General features: G+C 50.9%; 1 protein-coding gene across 2 annotated transcripts; it reads left to right on the forward strand.

The window, feature by feature from the left end:
- The first annotated feature begins 703 nt into the window (after positions 1-703).
- Positions 704-17395, forward strand: PUF60 (poly(U) binding splicing factor 60). Of its 2 annotated transcripts, XM_024207118.1 has the most exons (10): positions 704-835; positions 2569-2658; positions 3693-3743; positions 8916-9077; positions 9690-9782; positions 10867-11080; positions 11568-11758; positions 13368-13503; positions 14374-14609; positions 16957-17395. In XM_024207118.1, exons 1-10 carry the CDS (start codon positions 719-721, stop codon positions 17254-17256), a joined length of 1590 nt encoding a protein of 529 aa, XP_024062886.1. In that variant the 5' UTR covers positions 704-718; the 3' UTR covers positions 17257-17395. The 2 variants fall into 2 exon arrangements, with proteins under 2 accessions (XP_024062886.1, XP_024062887.1); XM_024207119.1 differs by lacking the exon at positions 3693-3743.
- The last annotated feature ends 866 nt before the right edge of the window (positions 17396-18261 follow it).

Here is an 18261-nt window from a genome sequence, read left to right on the forward strand (position 1 = left end):
CGGTTTAAAAGAAACGTAAGGAAGTACTGCTTCACACAACACACACTCAACTGTGCAACTTGTTGCCAGGGGATGTTGTGAAAGTGGAAAGTTATAACTGGGTTCAAAAAAGAATTAGGTAAGTTCATGGAGGATAGGTCCATCAGCGGCTATTAACCAAAGTGGTCAGGGAAGTAGCCCCCTGCCCTGGCGTTCCTAAATCTCTGACTGCCAGAAGCTGGGCCTGTACAACAGGGGATGGATCACTTGATAAGTTGCCCTGTTCTGTTCATTCCCTCTGAAGCATCTCGCACCGGCCACTGTTGGACAACAGGATACTGGGCTAGATGGACCATTGCTCTGAGCCAGTATGGCCATTTTTTATGTTCTCAATATGACTTTGGGGATGGGGAGCAGGGGTGCTAGCCTTGGAGATGACAGTGAGAGTTCAGAAAAGGAATCGTTCCCCCTCTCAAAAATAAGTTAGGATTAGAGGCATGAGAAAAATTGTAGGCTGCATATCTGGAATGCTTAGCAGAGTGCCTGGGTGATGGGATAGACTCCTCAAGGGAGGTGGCTCGGCTCTTTGAGAAAAAGGTTACATGTTAGTAGGTCTGAGCCCTGCAGGGAGCTTTTCTGACTTTGTGATTTCTGAACCTGAATGCTCTGGACTGCTGGAGCGGAGCTGGCTGTGTGTGTCTGTGAAAGGAAACTGGCCATTTTAACACCGGCAGACTTCATGGTGGTTTTTCTGTTCCAGGGCACTGAGTCCATAAAGTTGGAAAATGGACAAAGCACAGCAGCTAAGCTGGGGCTTCCTCCTCTCACCCCGGAACAGCAGGAAGCTCTTCAGAAGGTGAGTGGCCCTCATGTGGCCTTTCTTTAGCTCTTCCTGATTGCTAGTGTCAGACTTGCTGCCACAGAGGGGAGAACACCAGGTGGGGAACCCGCCTGCCAGGAATACATAGGGGATACTGACTGCGCTGTCCCTGCACCTGAGCTCTTAGAATCATGCCCGAGAAATGTTTTTTCTTAGTTGTGAGTTCCTAGTAGCTGCGTGGGAACATTATGGGATATATTTGTTTAAAAAAAAACAACCTTGCTGAGATCAAAATAGATAACAGCTTGATCTTAAACTTGTTAAGAGGTTTCTCTGATCCCAATGATGATGAGATGCTGCTGCCCCAAAGTCCCTGTCAGGTGCAGCCTGGACTCAACAATTAATAGATTCCAGAAATGCTCCAGCTGAATCCTCTGCAGGATTCATGCTAGAACACACTGCAAAATCTCTCTACCTTTCCTGTGCTCTCTGGCAACTAATTACTTGCCCCTTTGTAATAAGCGGACCTTTAATATACTGCAAAGATTATTTCATCCCTTTGGAGCCAAGCTATTTTAATTGTAGAACAAGTCCATCCCAACTCTGATCTCTGGTTCTGGATTCTATGTGTGCAGCTGGTGAGGACATTACTTCTGGCTTCCGCTCCTAGTGGGAACGGGTGATGTCTGAAGTGCTGAGAGGAGAGCAGAGCAGAGTTGGGGAAGGTGGGAGCTGTGGGCTAGGTGTCTCCCAGATTCTGGTGAGGCAGGTATGCCATTGTTCTCTGTAGGCTTGGTGTGAATGTTCCCATAATGCTGAAGCTGCTTGTGTGTCTGTGTTTGGCTCGCAGTGTGAAACGGCTTCGTTTCCTCTGGCTACTCCATAGCTGACAGATGTAAATCCCATTGTCCGTTTCCAGGTTTCCGAAGCACCCGCCTCAAATCCACGGTTTAGAGCCTGCCGTTCCCCGGCACCTCCCAAACACGTACAGCAATGGAAAGCAGGTGCCTTTGAGTGGGGTTGGCTGAATCTGTCCGTCCTGTCACCTGGGCATGGCACATCCATGGGTATTAGTGACCCCTTGATTAGGAGCCTCCATCTCAGCATCATTGGATGTGCAAGGCTCAGTGTTTTCCAGAGTGGTAGAAGGCTGGGTAAAGGAAAGAGTTCAGCCTTGTAGCCACAGGTCAGGGGACTGATGGAGGGAGCTGGAGTATATAGAAGGACCCACAGCTCCTGCTTACCAAGATAGTGTAGGCCTACTCTGACAAGGAAGGGAAGGGATTTGCTCAGTGCAGAGTCTGGGCATGGGGAATAGGAGCTGCCTCGCTCTTTGTAGAACCTTTTGTCCAGATGTTCTCTGAGTGGAAAGGACTTGAAGGAGACTATCTGTCCTGCCCTCAACTCAGCAGGTAAGGTGCAGTGGTGGGAGCTGAGGGGCAGAGGGAGGAAGAGGGAAATGCTGAGTGTGTAGTGCATGATGCTTTCCTAACATTGCGCCTGCTGCAGACTCTGAGTCCACCCAGTCCTTGCTCAAGCATTGTGCTGTATTTCAGGGTGAACAACTCCAAGATGCTGACCAAGATCATAGTAAGCTGTCGGCCCTTGACTAATGAAAAGTGCCTTAGTGCTTGGGGCCAGAGCACTGGAAAGCACCAGTGGCAGCCAGTTGTGGGGTTCTGGGGAATGTTGTATGAAGTTAAATGTCCTTCCCTGGCGCCTTGTGGAGTCCTGTGCCCTGTGATTATGGAGACTGTATTTCCTTCCAGGCAAAGAAGTATGCGATGGAGCAGAGTATCAAGAGTGTGCTGGTGAAGCAAACCATCGCCCACCAGCAACAGCAACTCACTAACCTGCAGGTGAGAGATCCCTTTGGGCTCATCCCCTTGCCTTTACTCTCCCCACAAGGTGGAGCCTTTTATGCACTTAGAACCAGAGCACAGCCCTGAGGTCTGCCTGGAGCCAGGTACTTGCACTTCTGTTTCCGCAGTGAAATCGAAGTATGTTGTCTTCGGCCCTGTCGAGGAAATCCCTCTCCTGTCCTCATACATACGCTCACCCTCCCTGCCCCCCAAGAAAGCAAACTGCCCTGGGAAGAGAAGCTAATGCTTCCTCTTCTGTTGGCTGGCTAGACAATTTTTTCAGTTGCCAGAAAATCAAAGCATCTGCAGTGAGTTCCACTGTCAACCTGAAGCTAAGGTGGTGTCTGGGGTTACTGGGAGCAGTATCCTTTCACCATCCTTTCCCCCATGAAGAGATGGTGCCTGTCTCTCTGGCTTTGCTGGCAGTGTCCCCGCTACCATGGACTCTGTGGATTTTTCTCAGAACTCCAGCTGGTTATTCCTGCTAATGCAGGATTGTCCACGTCCTAGGAGACCCCTCTGCTGCTGTTTTAAACCCCCCTTCCTTCTGAGATTCCTTATATACAGCTCGCTGCCTCCTGCTTGAGGTTAAGGAGCCCAGCATAATGATTTGGGGGGTTGTGTATGTTTAAAAAATGTTGAAGTGGGGATGTGCCAGCCGCATTAGGCAGCTCTGGCTTTTCAGGGCTGTGTATGTTTCTGGGCGGCTGCTCTAGATGAGGGGCTCCTTGTAATTGCTGGGGGTGAATCAACGACAGTGGTTACAGAGGTTACTATTGCCTTGAGTCCCCCCTGGGAGAAGACCCTGCTTCCTGAGGCAGTGGCAGCAGCACACCCCTACCCAGAGTTGGTGGGACTGGCATCTGCAGGGTCCCAGCGCTGGACAGTCCTTGGGACCGGGCAGTGAGGGGCAAGGAAGGAGAGGCCTCTCCCACAGGTTCCCTGTGCCGTCGCTCTCTGCTTGAGTTTTTACGAACAGCCGTAGTATGCTCAGCTCCAACAGACTGAACTCTGTCTTTACTGTCTTTCAGATGGCAGCAGTGACAATGGGCTTTGGAGATCCTCTCTCACCTTTACAATCGGTCAATAGACATATTCACTTCTTCTTGGGCACTTTGTCTTAGTCAGGGCCTAGAGTGGGGAAGTATTTAGTGGTAATATAATGCTCTTAACTAAACCCAGCACAACCCTCCCACATACCCACCTGCTATGGACAAGCACAACAAACTGAGACAAAGTGTAAACTCCCCAAAGGAAGACCTTGGGCTGGGTACAGTCTGCTGTGACACTGGCACCCTGGGCCCTGGAGTCAATTGCAAAGAGAGCTTTAGATTTCAAGCAGTTCTGAACACCTGTGAAATTGTGGGAGCCACCTTTCTAGGGATGCTACAGTTCTGAGGTCCTGACCTAAAAGTAACTGCCAAGGTAACTCACAAATGGGCAATTTGTTAAGAAACCAGCACACAGAACAGAGACCTGGTAGCTATGGTGCTGGGGAGCACTGGGGCATTACAGGCTTTCAGAGCATATCCTAGACCAAATGTGAGACTTCTGTTGCTATGTGCATACTTGTAGGCTAGGGGAATTTGGCACGTATTTCAAGTAAAGCAATGAGGACTGGAGCAAAAAGAACAATAGAGTTATTCAAAGAAAAGCAGTGCAATCCCATAGTGCTGGAAGTTTCTAATCTACCCCCACAGAGAGTCTGGTTTACCTGGGATCATCTGTCCCCACCCCTTCTAGACACATGGGGCACTGGCATACGTGGGCTATAAACCCCCCTCTCCTCCTGCAACGGTCACTTTAAATGTTTCCTCTTCTAGCTGAAATGTAATCTCTTTGGTTGGTGTAAAATGCAACCTGGAGGCCAGTGCTGCAAGGGGAAGAAGCATTAAAACTAGACATGCCTGGCTTCCCTTCTGTAACACTGCCACGGTAGGTAGCTTGTCAGCTGGGGAGCCAAAATAGCATTGGGGGGCGGGGGGGAGGTAAGCTTGGAGTGGGACAGGAAGCGCCATCTCTGCCTGAAGGCAGCACGGCCAGTTCCTGACCCATGTTGCCCAAGCACCCTCTTCATCAATTCATTTAGATACTATTGATCTCCCATATCACTAATTCTGTTAAACTGTATTTTGCAGCCACATCACGCACAATTGGGTAACAGAGATGAAAACATGTAATAATGATAGAGGATGTCTTTGTTAACAGGGCCCTCAAGATTAATCATGGGCTTAGTATTGTAAATCACATTTAAAAAAAAAAAAAAAAAAAAAAAAAAAGCCTCCCTCTGCCAGGAGCCAGCACCTGCTGTTGGAGGGACAGAAAGGCTAGAAGTCAAGGCTTTGCCCTGGATCAGCCATCACGGGGTGTTGTGAACTCGATGTCATTAAGATCCCTGTTTCCCCGCCAAATGCTTTATCTGAAGGCCTGTCGGGAGTGTGGAGCGCAAGTATACCTTAAGAACAGGACAGTCTCCACTGTCAGGACCCACAAGGCCCATATGTGAGGGAAGTGCAGCCTGAGACTCCTGTTATAGCGTCTTATTGACCATAGTCAAAGCTCCCTATCCAGCAGCCCTCTACCTGCTGGAGTGTTACCGAGCAAGGTTTCACCTTGTCACTTCACCAAGACAAGCAGTTTCCTTGCATAACTGCATCAAAAGTGCAGATGAAAACAGTGGTGCTTTGCATGTCGCCTCCCTCATTTTGAGCTCCATCCTGAAAAGGTGCATGTTAACTTGTCCTTAATAATAATCCTCCGTAGCTCCTAACTAACAGCACTGTCTATACGTACAAACACTGACTGCCCACCTGGAGGTTGGGGAGGAATCCTTAGCCTCTGTTTACAGATGGGGAAGCGGAAAGGTCACGTGCCCAACCCACAGCTACAGAGGGGCAGGACCAGGATTCACATGCACATTCTTGGCACCTGGTCCTGCGCTAAATTCACAAGAATATGCTGCCTTTTCCCTTAACTCACTGCACTGCAGGTTCCTACTACTACTCCACATGTGCCTGTTACCATCATAGTCCAGCTCAACCCTAGCTTGGTGGCCCAGATCGATAACGTAAAGGAGTGTAAATGGGTTCCTCAGAACTTCACTCCTGCTGCTGCTGGAGTCTCCTGCTTGTGCAGAAGGTTTAGAATGTGGATTTCCCACGGTGAGGGTTGCTGCCATTGGGAAAGGGCTAGTACTATCAGTCTTGTCTCTGTGCCAGGTATCATTGGAGGAGAAGAGAATGCCCCCTTTGTGTACACATCTTTAAAGGTGTGGAAAATCCCTATGCCTGGGGCATGGGCCTCAGGCTGGCTAGAGTAGTAAGAAGAGGACTAAAGTAATAGCAAAAGGGGAGACTAGAATGAGGGAAGATCTGAGCACTCAGCACAAAATCAAGATGTTGAGAACAAAATTAATCAAGGAACCAAAGAACATGAAGAGAAGAAATTATCTAATTGCCGATACACCAATGCTAGGAGCCTGGGTAACAAACAAGAGGAACTGGAATTGCTCATTTATGAGCATAAACTTGGTCTAGTTAGTATTACTGAAACCTGGTGGGTTGGTTCACCCAACTGGAATGTTACAATCAATGGGAAGGGGGAGGGGCATTCTATGTCCAAAATGGCATTAGCTGTTTGCGAGTCGCTGATAACTCGGAAGAAGACAGATAAAGCACAAGCGGGGTACTAGTTGGTGTCTGCTACAGACCACCAAAGCCCACTAGGGAATAGGATGACCGCTTCCTTATGCACCTAATTACAATGTGTACAAATAAAAGCTGTGTGATCATGGGGGACTTCAGTTTGAGTGACATATGGTGGAGGTCTTGTGCTGCCAGTACAGAAACATCCTTAGAATTTCTAAGCATTCTAGATGACCGTTCCCTAACTCAGAACATATTGCGGCCTACACAGGGGATGCTGTACGAGACCTTGTTCTAACAGAGAGGGGAACGGATCACAGAACAAAATATTAATGGTAGCTTAAGTACAGGTGATCATGGCTTGATCGCATTTATAATGTGCAAGCAGAATAAAGTCCAGACCATAATATAGATGATTGGTGCATTTAATAGGGCCAATTTCACAAAGCTGAAAACAGTTATGAGCCAGATCAGTTGGGAGGAAGAATTGAATCAGAAAAATGTGAATGATGATTAGGAATCATTTAAGAACATCTTACTAGAGCCCCAAAATGCCACTGTCCCACAATCAAGGAAGAAGGCCAATTTTAGAGGGGAAGTGAAGGTAGCTGTAAAAAATAAAAAGTAAATATATAAAAACGCAAACTGGCATCCTCTGTACACAAGGGATCACCACAACGCCATCTGCTGATGGGGTCACAGCCCACAGTCGGGAACCTCTGCAGGAAATAATACATTAAAATGGGGTTGTGCCTGCATACAGTTTGGGAACCCCTGATGCAACCAGTGGAAGGAAGGGGAAGCTGATAGTAATGAATGTTGGCTTCTCAAGGGTGGGAGGATTGGGAGACTGCACTAGAGATATTCTTGCCTAGCTGCCCTACGGTGTGACTGTGCCTCACTTTTCACCTGGCTCACAGGCTTTTGGAGCTATCCTAAAATCTCATTTAAAAGCGTAAAACACAGCCCCAGTGTAGAGGCAAAACCAAACCTTTGTTTCCTTTGTTTGATGAGTCCAGGTTCAAGTTAGTCTAATATAACTGCAAGCGCAGGAGTGTGGTGTGAGAACCTGGTTCAATGATAGTGCTTCCTCCCCTGAAGTGCTAGGAATCAATCCCGAATGAGGCTGTATTTTCAGCTGCAAACAGTTACCTCCCTGGTCATGGTGACCGGCTCAAATGCATTTGGCATCTATTGTGTGCAGTTGTCTCGTCAGACACAGTCCGTGCCTGCTCTGTCCATTACTGTGTTGCAGGAGAGACCCCCTGGCCACCCCTTCGTTACCATTGAGTTGTGGCATCCCTAGACAGGACACAGAACAACTCTGAGCTCATTGTGCTCACCCTTATGCCAGAGCTCTCCACCTGCATTAGGCCTTCATGTAATGGACTTATAGCAAGGCCCTTCTTGGGGGGTCAGTGTTCACAGAGCTCCCTATTTGGGTGTGGAGCACTGTAGAATTGGGTTGGGGAGGAAGGCACTAAGATTAGTGCTGCTTTTGCCCTCTTTGTAGGGCCCTCACCACTTTGCATTCGTTCCAGCTGTTCCAGGCAGAATAAGAATGTAGCCCTGTACAAGCCTCCAGTGTGCTATAATAAATACACTATTGCTGATCATAGGGAGCTGCCTCTGCAGGGCTTTCCTTTCTGCCTTGGTCCCAATGCATGCTGATAAGATCACAGATTTGGCCAGTGTGTCCTAGCAGGCAGCACCTTCCTAGGTGAAGTTCTTAGAACTGCCATGTGGCTTGGAGGAAGCTGGTTTTAGGGATACCATCTGGGGAACGACCAGGTTCCTCTTGCAAACAGACTTTCAGACAGGTTCAGGAAAAGAGCACAGAGGCTTTCTCTGCACTGAGACAGACAATGGCTGAGTCTGTGGGGCTGTACCACTGTAGGTGCCAATACCAATGGAAGATGCCAACTGTGAGCACCACAGACTTCCCCAAGAGAAGGGTTTTGTTTAATCGCTGGATTTTTGTTTGTTTTTATTGAACTGTACAGTGCAGCTGGCGCCCAGTGTCAGTTCCTTTAATGTCAAGGGAGGGAGAGGGGAGGAGGTGGAGGCCGGTGCCAAACCCCTTGCTGCCCAGGGAGTGGGAAGGAGGTGGTTCCCAGTACTAGATCCCTTGATGCCCAGGGCAGGGGAAATGAGAGCACGTGGTGCCCAATACTGGATCTTTTGCTGCGCCATGCAGGACAGGAGGGATTGCTGTTAGTGCCTGATGTTGGATCCCTTGCTGCCTGGATTTCCCCTGCCTGGAGGGGAACCTGTTTTAGAATGAAGGTATTTCCCCCTGCTGCAGGCATTGCCAGAGATGTGATCTTGTCAGGGTGGGTTGGAGTTAGGGCTGCTGAGGTGGCAGAGCATATCAGAGACTTGACTGTGCCCCTGGGAGTGAGCCTTACTGCCCACGCACTCCCCACCAGTCCATGCACTGAGCAGACAAATACTTCTTTACCACTAAGAGTGTGCCAGGCTGTGCTGCAGCCAGTGAGGAGCTGCTTGCTGTTGGGTCACAGCTCCTGGGGAGGGTGGGACGGGAGAGAGCTGTCCTGGTATCTGTGACTACCCCCTAAGCTAACCAGCCAGTTCTTCTTTCCAAAACAGATGGCAGCTCAGAGGCAGCGGGCGCTGGCCATCATGTGTCGTGTGTACGTGGGCTCCATATACTACGAACTGGGAGAGGACACCATCCGCCAGGCCTTTGCCCCATTTGGACCTATCAAAAGCATTGACATGTCCTGGGACTCTGTTACAATGAAACACAAGGTTGGTTAACAGCCCCTAGGAGTGGTTTCCTTTTCTCTAAGGTCACCTGCATGCGTCCAGGGAAGGAGGAGCCTTTACCCTCCTAGTCTGCAGTATACAGCAAGCTGTCTTAGTAGGTGGTTCTCCAAGTGCAGGTCCCTATTGTATTCCACGGAGGGTTCTGGGCAGGCGCCCGGAGCCGGAGCTTTTAGGATTGACTGTAATAGCCTCCTGCGCTGCCACCAGAAGCCATAGCAGTGACCTAGCAGCTGCATGTGAGACCATTGTAGGGATGTGGGGCATGGAGCCTGGGGAATGCTGAGCAGTTAGCCTGCCTTGAGTGCATGCACTGGTCTTTCTCTCTTGCTAAAAGGCCTGATTTATGTATAAGCAGCTCAGGAAGCAAGTGGCTGCAAGTCTGTTCAGGCGCTTTCATGCTTCAGCTTGTTGCTCTCTGCATGAGCATGCTGTTGGGAAAGGCTTTGAGGATGGGATTCTCTGGCTGAACAGTTGGGATCTGGCACAGTGTGATACAGACAGGCTGCATTAGTTGGCAGAGTGGGGAATGCGTGCACTAGGGGGTGCAGCAAGAAGAGATTGGTACAATTTAATAGGGTTTCTCCTCTATCCTAGGGCTTTGCTTTTGTGGAATACGAGGTGCCTGAAGCTGCTCAGTTGGCCTTGGAGCAGATGAACTCAGTCATGCTGGGTGGGAGAAACATAAAGGTGAGTGACAGCAGGTTGTGTCACGTGGGAGGCGAGTCTGGCTCATGCTGCTGTTTGTGTTACAGGGATGGGGCTTTTCAGGTGGTCAGAGGAGCCTGAAGAAGAAAATCTGTGTTCCTAGGAGATCTGTTCCTCAGTGGGCCTCTTTTCAATGCACCACCTGAGGCCACTCACTGAGAACTGGCTGGTTCTTGGCACCTGCCTCTGACCCTTGGGAAGAGCCCATAAAGTGTTAATCTACACTAGGAGGAGGGAGGGGTGTTGGACTCTGTTCTGTTCCTCCCCATGCACAGAATGGGAGCCCTTTGTGGCCTAGATATGGAGTCTGGGGGGCAGCAGCCAGGTCCTGAGGAGAGGGCAGGTGAGTGACTGCTGACCCTGGTTGTGCCTGTTGGGCTCTGCAGAAAGGGGGCTTGTTTGTATGTGTCTTAGGAGGCAAATGAGGCTCTGGGGTAACCTAGTCCTCTGCGTCAAGGGGGGGAGGGGTTAGTACAAACTGAAAGGAACAAGGGACTTGAGCTATGTATTCCCAGACATCAAGTAAGAGATTCCCTGACAGGTGTGGGAGACTTTGGGGGGCGTCCGTTTGTGGTGTCTCTGAAAACCCAGTGTCCTTACGTCTGTCACCAAAATCATTTCCTCTTAGGTCCCTCTTCAGGCAGTTGCAGTGCCTGATCGATTACAGGTTTTTGGGAGCTCCAGAGAATGGTATGGAGGCATTGTGCCCTGCCTGTAGCATTGACAGCTAGTCAATTGTAGCATTGGAAGCTAGTCACTAGTAAGGGAGGGAAGCTACACGTCTGAAATATGCTTGCTCAGTAACAAGTGCAACAGAAAACATCCTGTATCTGGGCTGTCTCAGTAACCCTGATATCCCATGGTGGTCTGCGGAGTCACTGGAGACTACAACCAAGACATGATAATTAATTGCGACTCTGTGGTGCTAATTGCCGTGCCATGGAAAGTATTATGTGGGGTTCAACTGCTCTTCCTTAGCATTTACAGTCCTTGTGTCTAGGGTGAGTCACAGTGCTGCCTCTTGGAGCACTCAAAGAGGTGTTCGTGTTTGCTTTGCTCTCCACAGGTTGGTAGGCCTAGTAATATTGGACAGGCACAGCCAATCATCGACCAGCTAGCAGAGGAGGCACGGGCTTTCAACCGCATCTACGTGGCATCTGTTCACCAGGATCTCTCAGATGACGACATTAAGAGTGTGTTTGAGGCCTTTGGGAAGATTAAGTCCTGCACGCTAGCCAGGGACCCTACAACAGGGAAACACAAAGGCTATGGCTTCATTGGTAAATTGGCTGCTCTGATACCTGTCATGGAGTGGGTGGGAATATCATTGGATTTGGATCTATCATTGGATGTCTGCTCCCTCCAGTGGCAATAAGCTTCTGCTTTCAGTTATGGGTTAGAGTGGTAGTGAGAGCAGCCCATGGCCTGATGTCAGAGGGCTGCCTGGCTCTCAGTTGGAAACTGGATTCTGTGTTCTTGTTCAGCTAGCACCTACGGTGTGACGAGAACCATCTCCCTTTACACTGAATGTTTGAGAAGATCCTGGATAATCAGAGGGATGGGGTGTGTGATCTAAGAGGTGTGGGAGTGGTTGGTAGGGACACTGACGGCTGCCGCTCTAGACCATTGTGTTCTTAGAAGTACAAACCTAAGTTGTGCAGGGAAAGGGGTCTAAGTTTAGGAGGCAGGGAATGGGGCATTTTCCCTGGGAGCCTGAAATGTCCACCTTTAAGGAGCACTCTGTCAGGGTTCCAATTATCATTGCAGAGTATGAGAAGGCACAGTCATCACAAGATGCTGTCTCATCTATGAACCTCTTTGACCTGGGTGGCCAATATCTCCGGGTTGGCAAAGCTGTCACTCCCCCAATGCCTCTCCTAACACCTGCAACGCCTGGAGGATTACCCCCTGCAGCAGCGGTGGCTGCAGCAGCTGCCACAGCAAAGATCACAGCTCAGGTAAGAAACAGAGCAGCAGGACTGGAAACGAGGTGGGTGAGTGCGTGCGTTATGTAGAGTCCAGCAGTCCTATTGAACACGGGGATACAGATTGCCCAGTGCACTGAGTCAGCAGTACTTATGGGAGCTCCTGACTAGGTGGCCTTTGTTGTACCCTACCGAGTAGTTCTCCCGGCCTCATGTGGAGACTGGCCTAGGAGTAGCTGTCTGTGCTACACCCTCCAGGCTTGGGTCTGGCCTGCCAAGGTGTAGAAACAGGCCTGATTTACACCACAGTGTCACGGACTCACAGATCGTGCCCACTCTTGGCCCCGTGCGGTGAGACAGCCCTTCTCGGGGGTCCACTCTCTCTCGGGGTCAGGCCCCTCCACCTCCTGGAGCCGCACCTCTCTGAGCCTTAGCATGTCTGTCTCTGCCGTGGGCCCCCTCAGGGAGTCCCCTTGGTCTGGACCCCTGGGGCCTCCACCCCCGAAGGGGTTGATGCAACCCTGTTCTCTAGACTGGAGTGACTCTCAGCCAGCATAAAACAGGAGGATTTGTTGAGAGTTGAACACAGCCCAGGAAACTCTCTGACCCTCAGGCCTGGCCTCCCTCAGCCCAGCACATCCCAGTCTCCCTGCATCCAGGTGGGCTCTGCCTGCTCCCCCTCTCCAGCCCAGAGCCCCCCTGCTTCCCAGCTGGGCATCTGAGATCCCCGGCCCCAAGCCCCACCTCTGTCCATTGTCTTCTCTCCAGGTAAACAGGGTCGTAAACCGGGGCCTCCTCTCCTCGCTTCTGTCCTCTGGCTGGAACCGGCTGGTTAGGTCACTGGGTCCTCACTCTGCAGCCCATTGTCCTCCCACTGGCCAGAACCAGCTGCGATTCCTGAGCTGGGTCTCCGGGTCCGGTCGCTGGGGTATCCATCCTCCAGGCCATTGGCTGGGGTCCCATGTTCCCTCTCCGGTCCTCTGTAACAACAAACTCCCTCTCCCCTCACCTCGTTAAACCAGTAACACCCAGGGAAACTGAGTCCCACCCCCTCCGCATGCAAACCATTGAAACCCCACCGAAAACAAGAAAACAAACAAGAAAACCCCCCACTTCGTCACACACAGACAGGCTTATTTGTTTTGATTTAGTGTGATTGTTCTGTAACAGTATTGCCTAAGTAGGGCCACCTTAGAAGAGCAAGAGGTGGCTAGGAAGTGGGGAAGCTTTTTGCTCTGGAATTGACTCCATCCCGCTAAAACCGTCCTGGAGACTTTGGGTTGGGGATCCCTTGGCATGTCTGTCATTCAGGGCCCTACACATGAGCCGATTGGCGTTGGGTGATAACTGTGAAGTGTGGGGGAGTGCCTGCTCTTCAGGGGGTTGAGATGTGGCGGCTGTCTACAGGAAAGGCGAGTTGAGGGCAATCCTCGGCATGTGTCGGTGTGATTAAGCGGAGTTGCATACATTTCGCCGCTCTGGCCAGTGGCTGAGCTGGGCCTTGTAGTTTTACAGGTCATTTGCCCCCATGCCCTGGCGATTTGGTAAGTCTCTACAAAGGTAAAAAGAAAAAACCTGAGCAGAGCACACCCTGAGCATGACTTTCTGAAGCAGAATTAACACTCTGGCTTTTCTCTTGTAGGAAGCAGTGGCAGGAGCTGCAGTCCTTGGCACTTTAGCAACACCTGGGCTGGTGTCACCAGCGCTGACACTGGCTCAGCCTCTGGGGGCATTGCCGCAGGCCGTAATGGCAGCACAGGCACCAGGAGTCATTACAGGTGCGTCTGCTCTTCATTCTGTCATTTCCACAACTATTCCGAGAGAGCACCAGTCCCCACAGCTGGGATCACTTCTTGGAAGGTGTAGCCAGGGAGCCTGGGGCCAGCTACCCCTTTTGGTTATCAGACCCATGTGATTCCTGTAAAGAGCTGAGACAACTCAGTTGAAGAGAAGAGCTGTGGGAAGCAGGTGGGCTCGGTGGCTGACCCTGGAGCAGTGGGGAGAGATGCAAGGGAAAAGATTTCAGGTTCCTTGCAGCTGCTTTGATCAGGGGCATAACTTTACTTGTTGAGTTTTGTACGTGGAAAAATGAAACCGTCCCTGAAGGAGGGGCACAAGCAGACTTTTGGGTGTGGCCTCAGTCCTTCCTGCGCTGGAAAGACAGGCCACCAGCCCCACTAAAGGGTTTGAAACTGAATCATACTGAAACTGAATTGTTTGCAGAGAATTCTGATTTCTCCTTGCATTGCCTCGCAGGCCTCTCCACGGGTGTGTGGTGAGTGCGGTAAGGGCACGAAGCCTCCCAGAGCTGGCAGGGTTGCACGGTGCCCTGAGCAAAAGCACCACAATGGTCACTTACCACATGCAAAACAGATGCAGCCCCATCTCGCTGTCTCCCCTTCGGATGGGCAGATTCCCCACGTGTGCGCATCATACCTGGTGGTAGAGCCTGCCCTATCTACTGTACTGAGTCGCTGTTTGCCCTGGTTGTCAGGCTCTCTGTGGTTCGTGTTGCAGTTACTAAAACCTTTCTCCTAATTCCATAAGGCTGGGTGTCACTGGCTGGCTTTCTTCCTGATGTGGCAGAGTGCCAATCCTAGAGGGAGGCTCCATTTACCTCCTCCTTCAATCTGTGTATTCACCTGCAGGTGTGACCCCCGCTCGACCGCCCATTCCAGTCACTATTCCACAGGTGGGAGTCGTGAACCCTATCCTAGCAAGTCCCCCAACACTAGCTCTGTTGGAAGTTAAGAAGGAGAAGGAGGAGGAGGAGATCTTCCAGGAATCGGAGAGGCCTGAAATGCTGAGTGAACAGGAGCATATGAGCATATCCGGCAGCAGTGCCCGTCACATGGTGATGCAGAAACTGCTTCGCAAACAGGAGGTGAGCATGACCCTGAGTTAATTCTAGATTTCCAGAGATACAGTGTAGCCTACAGGCCACAAGTCTGGCTTGGGTCTGTCTTTTAGTTCTGTAAAGCTCAGCAATACAATGTATGGTACAAGACCAGTCATCACCTGCTGCAGGCTATGGGCATGGCTTTTCCCTCTCTGCCTTGTAAAGGAGGAACTCTGTAGTGAGGTGCCTCTCTCAGAGAGAGCTCACTCTTTGCTGTGCTGTCCAGCCATTAGACCAAAGATGCTGATGGTCTATTACAGGGGTCGGCAACGTTTGGCACTCGGCTCGCCAGGGTAAGCACCCTAGTGGGCCGGGCCAGTTTATTTATCTGCGGTTCGCCGTCCCGGGCCAATGGGGGCGGCGGGAAGCGGCGCGGGCGAGGGATGTGCTGGCCGCGGCTTCACGCCGCCCCCATTGGCCTGGGACGGCAAACCGTGGCCAGTGGGGGCCGCGATCGGCCGAACCTGCTGCGTCAGCAGGTAAATAAACTGTCCCGGCCCGCTAGGGTGCTTACCCTGGCGAGCCGCATGCCAAACATTGCCGACCCCTGGTCTATTAGGACATTATAGTCACTGATGTCCTGGCCCCCAAATTTCGCCGCCTTCTCCGTCATTCACGTCGTCATGGTTTGTCATTGGCCATGACTGATGAAGTGGGAGGAAATAAAACTGGATCTGTAGTGTTAAGGAATCTGTCATTTCATGATCGTCTGCAGCATTGCTATTGCTGGCTGTTTTCCTGCAGCCAGAAGCATGCTGGATATCTCTGTGTCGATACAGAGAGGGCTCACAACTCCATGTCTGGGTGTGAACCATAGTTCTCTCCTCACCAAATAGAGATGTGATCCTTGTCTGATCCTTCTGAGTCCCCCTCATTCCCACCAGTCAGTGCAGTACTAAGCACTGCGGAGCTTACCGCTAATTTCAGACCTGCTGCAAGGGTGAGGAGGACAAGACCGGGCTGATTCGTACAGGAAGCACAGGTGACATCGTGAGATGATGCGGCTGCTCAGCAGAGTCACAATGGTCAAATCTGACCTGCAGAACACAAGCCAGAGACTCCCACCCAGTGATTCTCAGATACCTTAGTGACGGCCCAGAACTCTGGAGTTCCAGTCTCAGATTGGACACTGACTCCTTCTGGGGTTGGACAAGGCCCTTCCCCTCTCTTTTCTACCAAATAGGGATAATATTGACCTGCACCTCTTGAGGGACACTGAGAATTAGCTCATGTGTCCTGTACTTTGAAAATATAAAGGCCCAACGGTGGTATTGTTGAGACACTGGCTGTCCCCAGTTAAGGTTGAAGCTAACTATCCATAAAAACCCGACCCACACGACCCGCACCTTGATTTCCCCAAGAACTGTTGCATCATATCCCAAGGGGGAAGTTTAGATAAATCAGAAAATGCATTTTAAAGCTACACCAAAAGTTTTCCTAACTCCTGTTTCCAAAACGGCTTGACCTGCAAATTCCGAGTTTGTCGTGTCGGACTGAGTGGGGAGAGGCTTTGAGAAGGTGTGAATCACAGAGAGATAAGAGCTGCTTTCACGTGCATAAAGAGCAATTTTTAAAATTCTTTAATCTCACCTGCCGTTGACTGTGGGCTGTGCTGCCGGTCTGAGACCGAGACATGGGGGGATGGAGAGGGACAGGCGTCCGGCGGGCCACAGGCAATAATAGTATGGTGATGGGCTTCCTGTTGCAGAAGGGTGTGGTAGGGCAGGAGGATGGAATGGGGTAAAGGCTTGGGAGAATTCTGGAGCATGATCCACACTGGTGGGTTGGGGTGTGGGTATCCCCTGTAATGTACTTGTTCTGGGAATGATCAGAAACCTTCAGTCTCTAGGCCTGTGAGGCCAACTACTTACACCAGCCACTAAGTTCCAAGGTAAAACTAACATGAAGAATAATTGCCACCAAAATGTGTCCTGCTGTTGCAGGTAAAAGGAGGGAAATCAGTTTGATAAATCCATTTCTGTAAGGTTTAAACACAGTCTTAAAAATAGCATCTCTCCAGCCACATCTTCAGGACACAAAACAAGTGGCAAATTCCTGGTATGCTGCTGGCCTAAGTAGTTGAGCTGGAGATGCCTGTGGAAGAGTCATAATTTCTGGGCTATACTGAACATGGGTTGAGCGTGCTTCTGGTGCCCCTGGGCAGTGCCATTACAGATTGGTTCCAGAAAGCCCTGGGATATTAGTTTTTGCTGCTCAGGCCTGGCACTGAAATGGCTGCTGTGATGTGCAGGTGCCATGGCTTTGCAGGGTTAACCCCAGTGGTCCCATGAACCTGCTCAGTCACCTCTCTCTCTTCTTCCTCTTCCTGCAGTCGACTGTGATGGTGCTGCGCAACATGGTGGATCCAAAGGACATTGATGACGATCTGGAGGGAGAAGTGACAGAAGAGTGCGGCAAGTTTGGGGCAGTGAACAGGGTCATCATCTACCAAGAGAAGCAGGGCGAAGAGGAGGACGCTGAGATCATCGTCAAGATCTTTGTAGAGTTCTCTATGGCCTCGGAGACTCACAAAGCCATTCAGGCCCTGAACGGGCGCTGGTTTGCTGGCAGGAAGGTGGTGGCAGAGGTGTATGACCAGGAGAGATTTGATAACAGTGACCTGTCAGCATGAACTCTGCCTGAGAGAGACTTCTCCCCTGCCCCCTGTGTCCCATCTGTTTTTTTAGCCATGTGTAAGGAATGCTCCTGGGTGAGCACAGCTCTCTACTGTGATGTACATGTAGTTTGGATAAAAGTGCGAAGAAAAGCCAGCGTGCGTGAGTGTGTGTTAAAAGGGCCAGCACCACTTTGGTTGGGTCTGGAATGGGCCCAGTCTCCTCAGCCAACAGCTTGTCAGGCCTTAGAGAGTAAGGGCCAGAGGTCAGAAGTGCCTGAGTCAGAATTCCATTTCACCCTCTGGGGCCAGGAGCTGCAGTTTTCTTTAGAGGTGGGCAACTACTTGTTTGAATGGAGCAGGCACCATCTTTTTAATAAGTGTTTGCACCGTACGTTGGTCCCTGGTTGGAGCCCTCAGGCACTATTGCAGCGCTACCAGGAATGGGCAGTGGCTTGGGTAACGCTAGGAGCTCCTTCCAGAGCAGGCTGAGCAGCTGCAGGCTGAGCTCAGGCTCCAAGCCCTTGATGTGGGGTAAGTGCCACCACATCAGCTGCTTGCAGTCTGCAGATGCTCAGGTCATCGCCTCCGCCTCCATGAGTAGCCCCACTCCAGAGCATGCGCTCAGGCACAGTGAGATCCACGGCTGCAGCTGTCCACGTGAACAATGGCGGGGCGACCGTCTCACCTGGGAACTTGCTTGCATTTTACGCAGGCCTCGTGAGTTCAGGTTAATGAAAATATCAAGCTTGTGAAGCCAGGCCAGAGCCCAGAAACAAGTCAGTTGGGATTCGAATGTACAGTCCTGTTACTTGTGATCCGGTGGGGTTCAGGGCAGGCTGATCTGTAGGCTGCGCTAATACTATGGCGATGGAGATCATACAGCTGCATGGTGACAAAGGTGCCTACGCATGCTGCTCCCAAAGGTAAGAGGGGTATGAGAAGCAGGACTTGTTGGAAGCTTCACAGCTGGCTTGAGAGGAGTGACTACGGCCTGGGTTCTCACAGGTGCAGTGTTAGTAC

The sequence above is a fragment of the Terrapene carolina genome, unplaced genomic scaffold (genome assembly GCF_002925995.2).
Source record: "Terrapene carolina triunguis isolate 2854851 unplaced genomic scaffold, T_m_triunguis-2.0 Scaffold268, whole genome shotgun sequence".
NCBI lineage: Eukaryota > Metazoa > Chordata > Testudines > Emydidae > Terrapene > Terrapene triunguis.

Coding starts and splice junctions, on each gene's coding strand:
- PUF60 (XM_024207118.1), top strand. CDS start 719: ATGGTGGTTTTTCTGTTCCAGGGCACTGAGTCCATAAAGTTGGAAAAT. Junction 11,759..13,367: donor CAGCAAAGATCACAGCTCAG/GTAAGAAACAGA, acceptor TTTCTCTTGTAG/GAAGCAGTGGCAGGAGCTGC. Junction 14,610..16,956: donor AACTGCTTCGCAAACAGGAG/GTGAGCATGACC, acceptor CTCTTCCTGCAG/TCGACTGTGATGGTGCTGCG.